The following is an 8,601-nucleotide window of genomic DNA, read 5'->3' on the forward strand; positions in this document are numbered from 1 at the left end:
CCCTCTAACCTCTGATCTCTTCTTCCCTTGAAGAAATTAAAAAAGAATAAAAAGGCAAAAACACTTTTTATTAACACAAAACATAATCATCATGTCAGAGTCAAGTTGGCTATACATTCTTTTCTCCCACTCTGCTAGAAACACTCATTCTTAGGTATTTCACTTCTTAAGAGCTCCTTTTCCTCTGGAAATTCCTTATCCCAGCTTATAACCAATCAAGAAGTGATCCCTACGGCTATTTTTTATATACCTAGAATTAACTGCCTCTTTAACTAATGTTCCCCTTAAAACTTTCACCACACAATATACCTCTAATTAGTTCCCTCTAATACCTTAACCATCTCTAATATCTTTTCCAATGAAAAATCACCTGTCAGATTATTTTTTCTTCTTCTTTAAAGTCTACTATAATAATTACTTAAACTGAACCCCTCAGGAATCCCAGTAGCTAAATTCCAGCAAACTATCCAAAGCCATCAGGGTCATGAAGACCTCATGCTGTGAGTTCACAAAGTAACAGAAAATCCTCACACCAACAATTGCTGTGAAGGACCCCCCCCGTTCAAAATCCGGAAACCCTGGTCAGGGTCACAGACGCCAATGCCCTCAGCGACCTGGCAGAGAACTGACAAGAGCGAAGCAGCAAGTCCACGTGAATAAGCCCATGTCGGTGTGAGAGGACCATGGCCAGCTGGGAAGGGACAGCCACTGCTCAGATCCAGCCTGCGTGCTGCCATGTGCACATGTGGCCAGGGCTTAGGACGTTTCAAGACAAGCCAGATGAAATTTTCCAATCTTTAAATACAGATTGAACTTTTAAAAACACTGCACAACCAAACAAGACAAAATGTCTATGGACAAAAATCCACCGAGCTGCCAGTTTTCTAGCTCTACCCGAAACTCTACTTCCAGCTACATGGGCAACTGACCCTATTCCTTGCTTCTTGTTGATAATAATAGTCCACAGTAACGATTAAAAAGGATTGTTTTATACATTAGAAAATGGATTGTATCAAACATAGTCTCAGTACAAAAGAAGCCTATCATCATAGGCAATCAAGAAATCCGACTCAAACTAAAAACAACTCTAATAAATTGACTTTCACCAAGTGCTACTACTACTATTGCCCCCATTTACTGAACATGACTCTGTGCCAGAAATCCCGTTAAACTCATCTATGTATCTAAAATATAATCTTCTCAGGGTGCCTGAGTGGCTCAGTCGTTAAGTGTCTGCCTTCCGCTCAGGTCATGATCCCAGAACCCTGCTCAGTGGGGAGTCTGCTTCTCCCTCTCCCACTCCCCTTGCTTGTGTTCCCTCTCTCACTGTCTGTCAAATAAGTAAAATCTTTAATAAATAAATAAATAAATAAAATATAATCTTCTCCTCTTATTCCTTTTCCCCTTGTCCATTCACAGCAGATGGTAAGATCTTTAAAAACATGATCAGATACCACTTCCCTGCTTAAAATCCTCCGCTGACTTCCCATTGCTCCTGGAGTAAAATACAAACATCGTGCCGTGACACAGAATGATTTGGCCCTAGCCCAGCTCCTCCTGCTGTCTGCACACTCACCCCTTGCTCACACAACCCCCACACCACAGCCTTCTGGCTGCCCTGCATATACAGGCTCTTCCCAACTCACCTGCTTTATACTCGTTGCATGTCTTGTCTTCCTCAGGCTTCTGCATGGCTGTTACTTCTCAGGAGTCAAGTCTCAGTTCAGGCATTTCCTCCTCCAAAAGGCCTTCCCTTACCAGTGCCCTCCCAGCTGCTTTAATTTCACCTATTTTGTTTCCTTAGCACTTACCAGTGCTAAATTATCACCCACTTGAATTATTTTGTTCATCTGTTTACTTGCTTATTGCCTGCCTCCACAAGGATGTAAGCTACCTGAAGCGAAGAACGTTGCTGGACTTGTTCAAGGCAAAGTTCCAGGCAACTAGAAACTAGGTCTCTGCCTCCAAAGCCAACCACTACCTCCTAAAGGAAAAGATCTTAAAGAATCGAACCATTTACTGTGTTTTAGTCTTGTTTCAAAAAAGGAAGCATTCCACTCAACCACCTTTTAAAAGTTCAAATACTGATCAGGTTTTAGGAGGTGACAAAAAATCACAAATTCCTTCAAAATGACTCAAGATGATATCTTTTTGATCAGGAAATAAAACTTTAAGATTGGGTTCAGAGTCTTTTCTCTGAGAAACTTACCTCTTTCTCCCTTTCATAGTCTTCTTTGTCATACTCTTCATCTTCATTTTGTGTCTGCAGTGCCACACTGCCAAAATCTAAGGACATGGTGTTCCTGTGGAAAGAGAAAGACGCTTGCTTTCTAAGTATCCCATAAAATCTCCCCAGACCAAACTACACAAGAGCTGCCACACACACGCACACACACACAGAGACAACAGCAGTCAGGGAAAAGATATATGTAACTCATGCACAACAAATGGTTGGTATTCCAAACATAAAGACTATGCCTACAAATTAACTGTGATTCACAGAAAATAGCTGTATGACAGTAACTCATAGAAAAGGAAAATGCAGGGCACCTGGGTGGCTCAGCCAGTTAAGCGTCTGCCTTGGGTCCTCTGGGCTTCCTGCTCAGCAAGGAGCCTGCTTCTTCTCTCTCTCCCCCCCCCAACCCCCCGTGCTCTCTTGCTAGCTCTCTAATAAATAAATAAAAGAAATATGCAAAAAGCTAATAAATCTGTGACTAGACATTTCTCATGGTCTGGAACGTATAACTTAAAACAGCAAGATTTTTTGTTCACCCACAAAAAAAATGATAAACTAGAAATATGCCAAAACAAAAATTTTAAGAATATGCTCAGAGTTACTAATTTGGTTTATTAGATATGGCAAAGGTAGTATCCTCCACAATTTGCTTCATCCTTTGAGTATCACAAATCCGAATGTCATGTTTTACAAAGAGAGCCACTAAATGCCGAGTTAATGATCGCCACCCAAAAACCTTTACGATCTGGTAAACTCTATGTAGCACACAACAAAAATATCGGCGTTAAGTATTCCGCTCCTTAGCTTGATAAAATCAGCCTCTCGCAAAAAGTACTCAGGAAAAACAGAAGTGAAGAGTGTGAAGCTGCACCATGTAGTTCCAATTCCAGAAGCAGCAGCAGCAGCTCTCTGCAGAATGGTTACTGCTGTGGCAGTGGCGGCAGCAGCAGCAGGAGGTGGGTTTTCAGGTACTTACAGTCAAAAGCCTGCTGATGATTTGAATTATATACTTAGGAATCGATGCTACACCGGAGACTACCCAGAATTTCAAAGTTCCAAATAATCCCGACAAAAAAGTAGGCAGGCGTCATCAATTACCCAGCCTAATACTGCCTTCCATTCACTCTTCTCTTCTGCATGCCAGGGAAATGCACTTTGATGTGAGCCTGAGCCACAACTCATTCACTGCATTTTTCAGGCTCTAAAATGTCATTAAGTTGGAAGTGAATTAAGAAGCATAGGCCCAGGCATCCAAATACATCTTACCATAAAGAACTTAGCTCCCTCGTGTTAACAGTTGAGAACTAGGATGACAAACTTTTATGTAAGCCAATAGCTCTACAAGCAAAAGATATTCCACTTCATCAGACCTAATGCGCCTTTGGTTGTATGACACCGTTCCATTTGTACCACTAAGAAAAGATGTGGCCAATTAAATTATGACACATCACTAATTTTAAACTGCAGCCTGACTTTGTAGATATTAAAATTTGAAAAGAAATGAGCACTTTAGAATAGATGAAATACGGTGTTACAGACTAGCACAAATATGAATGTTAATGCTGAAAATCCCCAAACATCAAGTTTTTGTTTGTTTTTCAAGGACAGAATTATGCTTCTTGTCCAAACTGTAATCTGCAGTCCACTTCTTTATCCTTCCCTCTCTGGTTCCTACACCCAGCCCATCCTTTTCAACTCATCGACTCAAACCCCTTCCATCAACATAAACTCTTCCAGCTTCTGTTTCTTAGACCAGACTAGCTCCTTTCTATTCTTGTGCCAGAGCTAAAAGGAGGAAGGGAAATGTGCACTTTTTCACTAAGACGGAAAATACATAAGTTTAGGGAATCTAAACCTCATCTCCATCCAACAGCTACAAAAACCTTCTTGTACACCTGCATAAGTTAGAGACCTGACTGTAAAAAGCCTATAATATAGCTGAAATGGTAAGGGGAAAAACACTCACACAAGCTCATGTCTCTAGGGTTTTTTCATTACTGCAAGTGAACATCAAGTCTACAGAATTCAACAAATAATGAAAATACTAGCCCATTTAAATCCTGGCTCCTTAAAAGAAATTAGATTAAGTTGGACCTTAAGGACATCCCTGAATTCTCTGGGCAGAAATCATCTTTCCTGCTTCTGGTATTTACAGTATTCTCCACCTCTTCCTGTATTTTATAGTTAAAGCCAGAATATGATTTGGGTTAATTTCTCCTATATTAGGTAAAAGAAAGGAGAGGTTTTTTTTTTCAATCCTTCATTAACATGCCATCAATTCTTGTTGAATATCGAAAAAGAACATCAAGATTTACAACAGCCTATTGCTAAATACAGCTATTTTAAATAAAGAGCTACTTTTTTCTCAGAGAATAGTGAATTCTGCAAGGTATTTTCATTTTTAAATGAAGAGAATGTAAAAGACCAAAGCGTAACTCTTTTGAATGGCTTTTTAATCCAAACTATGTCATTAAAGAAATTTGCAAATATCTGAAAAGTCCAAAATCTCTTTAGACTGGGGAAGAAAAGATACAAATAAGTTTTCCTTCTCAAAAGTGCAAACTACTGGAGACCTTAAGAAACTATTTTGGCAGAAAGAGAAATCTGGATAAACATACTGTGGATAAATAATTAGTATTTTAACTAAAATTTAAAATAAAAGCCAACGCTTTTCCTCAACTCATTGATCACTACTAATTACCACTGTTATCAGAGACTTTACTATAATATTCAGAATAAAAGAGACTGCTTTAGAAGAAAAAATAAAATAGAAAGACAAGTAAGCCCAGTAGCCATAAAGGAAAAACTTGACAGAAACTTAACCACAAAAAATAAAATCTTTATATGGCTAACGACATCATTAACAAGTCAAATATTACATACGAAAAAATACACTAACAAAGTCAAAAGATAAAATAATGTATCATAAGAAAAATATTTGCAAAACACATGACAAAGTCCCAATATACAACTTTCAAAACGAAATAAGAAAAAGACAACCCAATTTTAAATGGGCAAACTGACATGACAATTCATATAAAAAAAAGAAATGTTAAATGTTCAATTAACTTAAAAGATGTGTAAGTTCATGAAGAATTCACAGTGTCATTTAAACACTGAAATGATTTTCAACTACTAAATTAAAAAAAAAGTAACACCTAGTGGTGGCTATTTTGTAGGAAAGAGATATCCTCATGAATTGCTGGTGAAACATATGAACTGCAAAAACCATCCTGAAAACTACCATATGAATATATTGAAAAATAACACTTGTCCTAGTAAAAGTACCTTTGAATAAATTTGGTGATACTATACTAACAAGAGAAATAATGACATATTTCTCTATTTACTGACTGATCACTAAACAATCAAGATGCAGAATAAGTGTAGTGTATGCTTTTTTAAAAATAGTTAATACTTTCTTCCCAGCTAACTTTTTCTGAACCTATTAATAAGACTATGTTCTTTTTTGTTGTTGTTTTTTAACACTCAGATCAGAAGAGCTCAGTCTCAATACTCATTTTGTAGTTACTGGTTATGTTTCCTTTGCCCTCCTTGCAATGAGAGGGAAAACCAATGAGTGTTTAGTTGGACAAAATATCAAAAACCAAAAGCACTGTTTTTGTCTCATCCAAAAACCTGTAAGCTCTCTGAAGGCAGAATTAAAATGCAGGTCCCCCACGTTTTGCACAAGGCAGGCACACAATAAGTATTTGTTGAATGAATATGATACATTCATGCTGCCCTCTAGGATTCATTATTTCAATAAAATTTTCCTCGGCATCTACTGTGCCAGTTTATATCCAAGATGTATCTAAGACATGATACCAGCCATGGGGAGCTTACAGTCCCTTAGAGAAACAATGATATAAATTAACAGTTACCATGATACATTGTAATAAGTTCTGTAATAGAGGAAAGTATAAAGCACAAATTAACTTTGACTACGAAGAAAGGGCAGCTGAGGGAAGTTTCACAGAAAAGACTTTGGTTAGAAAGGACACAATACTGCTGGAAGTGGTTAAGAATAAGGGCACTCATTCAGACAACCTGGGCTCAATTCTAGCTCTTCTATCAGCTGTGCAAGCTTGAAGACACTGCTTCCATTTTCTCATTAATAAAATGGGGGTAAAAATAGTACCTACCTCAAAGATTGGTTATGAAGATTCACAAGATAATGAACATAAAGTGCTTAGCACTATGTACCAATCGATACATTTTAGTTTTGTTACCTATGAATAGGAGTCTGCAGCTACAAAAGAGGCAAACAAAGAGCATTCAGGACATCTAAGAAAGGTGAATATGCTGTCTGTGGGGAAACCTTACTTCAACTAACACAACCTCTTCTGGGATGAAAATGCTACCTCCTTCAAGATGCCCTCCCAATCCTGTTGCCCTAGGGAGGAGGGGAGGATTTTGCACTTCCAGACTATGTTTCTTATACTTTTCTTATAGCTTCAATTTCAGCCTCTCACTTAGTTGAATACATTTACATATGTAGGGAGCGCATATAAATTGCCATGCATTGTGAAGGATATGGTGAAATTCAGCTTAAATCAGACTCAAGTTCATGACCATAAGATAAAAAAGGTTAAATGCCACAAAGGAGTTAGTCTATAAATGCCCTAGGAAATTCTACTTACCTGGTTACATGCTAGCTTCCCTTCTAGAATGAAAATAGCCAGAACACACTAGCCTGTTTTAGACTTGCGATACCAGGCTTAAGAGGCCTGGTCATTTATTCAACAATTATTTACCATGCACTCAAGATTACAAAGCTTAACAGGACTTGGTAGAGAAAAAGAGAATAGACATTTAAACAAATGATGACGACAATCTGTGATCAGTGCTAATGACAGCAGCTTGGACAAATCGATTCAAGGTGCCTGAAGAATGCAGCAAGTAGGCACCCACAGGCTGAACTACAGAATAAGTCAGTGGCCTTACCAAGGAACTCCGTTTGGCGTCAACTACAGCACAACAAACAGGTACCGCGAGAGCGAAGCTGTAGAGTGCCTGCACCGGGTGCCTTGGGGCTGCTGGCTTCGGCTGGCTTTGGCTGCCAGCGTCACATGCACTCGGTCAACACACGTGTACAGAGCACCCACTGTGAGCCAGGCGCGGCGCCAGGGCGACCACAGCGGGGGTCCCCAGGTCAGGGTCTCAGGGTTTCCCCCGCAGCCTGCAGGGGGCGAGGAGGGCTTCCCACGCGTCACTTGTAAGGAGAAACTCGGGGTCTCGCTGACACTTCAAAGTCAAAGCCTGAGTCCCGCAACCCGCGGACAGTCCACCACCACCGGATTTGAGGAGGGGGCGGGTCAGCCCTTGGGAAGCCACAGCCAGAATCCCGAGGACCCCGCACCTCCTCCAACCCCAGCTCCAAGCCCAGCCGCGAAGCGAAACTCACCGGAGACCACGGATGCTGTCACCACGGGGAAACCCTAGTCCCCGCCAAAGACAGACTTCTAACAAACCCCCTTACCAAGGACTCTAATCCGCTAGCTCCTTCCTCGTCACAACCGAACCCAGAAGCGCTGAGGCCATTGACGAGCAGCCGCCTCCTTCAATCGCCGGCTAGAAGCTGGCTTGGCGGGCGGGGCCATGCCGGCTCGAGGCTGGGCGTGGAGACGGAAGTCTCCGCCTTTCTCAAGCTTGGTTGAGAATTCCGCCTGCAGTTGTGAATGTATGGCTGTTTGAAAGCGGGCGCCAGAGGTGGCGGGAATGTCCTCCTGTGCGCCCATTGGTGGATTAGTGAGCCAATTACGAAAGGGTCTACTCTAGACGGGGCGGGTTTACGGTTGCTTAGAGATGCCAAGCGCCGGGGTTTAGGCCTTTGGTGGGGATGAACCAGTCTTGCCCCTTCCTGTACCTCCTGCACCCCTATGCCCCCCTCGCCCCGCGCTTTCCATTCCTAAGCCTCAGTTCTCGGTTGCAGCACCCAGAATCCCTCACTTTCCCCACCGAACCCTTACCTTAAAGGTTTTTGCCCCTGCCCTTCTGATTCTCTAAGGTGCCTGCTTCCCCATCACCTAAACAGGCTTAGATGTAGTTTTGCTTCGTTTTCTTTCTTACTGGGTCCTGCCTTGTTTGAATTTGTGTTTCTTTCATTACCGATGAGATGGCACATTTTCCCACATGTTTATTCACTATTTGAATTTCCCCAAGTGTGAATGTTCTTGTCACTCTAGGTATCTGTTAACCCGTCCTTTAAGACAGCGCTGCCCAGTGTGCACTAAAGCCCGTTCTGTAATCTACCTGCCAAGCTAAAAGGGTTTCAGTGAACATCAAGGAGTTCGTAGCACTAGGTTCACGTATCTTTTTAACTCTTTCCCATGCGTATGAGAAAACCCTTTCCAATACAGTAT

The 8,601-nt window shown here is 41.1% G+C and overlaps 1 protein-coding gene across 6 annotated transcripts in view; it reads right to left on the reverse strand.

Annotated features, from left to right (window-relative positions):
• Positions 1-7,801, reverse strand: part of CEP152 (centrosomal protein 152) — an 87,941-nt gene extending 80,140 nt beyond the window's left edge. For 3 of the 6 annotated variants that reach the window (XM_032417283.1, XM_032417282.1, XM_032417278.1), the window contains exons 1-2: positions 7,644-7,743; positions 2,210-2,303 (exon numbers count right to left, since the gene is read on the reverse strand). In XM_032417283.1, coding sequence (XP_032273174.1) covers positions 2,210-2,296 — 87 coding nt within the window. In that variant the 5' untranslated portion in view covers positions 2,297-2,303; positions 7,644-7,743. Of the gene's footprint in view, positions 1-2,209; positions 2,304-3,212; positions 3,808-7,183; positions 7,498-7,643 lie in introns of those variants that run through there. The other 3 variants (XM_032417280.1, XM_032417279.1, XM_032417281.1) reach the window with 3 other exon arrangements.
• Between the last annotated feature and the right edge of the window lie 800 nt (positions 7,802-8,601).

This window comes from Phoca vitulina, unplaced genomic scaffold, assembly GCF_004348235.1.
Source record: "Phoca vitulina isolate PV1807 unplaced genomic scaffold, GSC_HSeal_1.0 scaffold20, whole genome shotgun sequence".
Taxonomy (NCBI): Eukaryota; Metazoa; Chordata; class Mammalia; order Carnivora; family Phocidae; genus Phoca; species Phoca vitulina.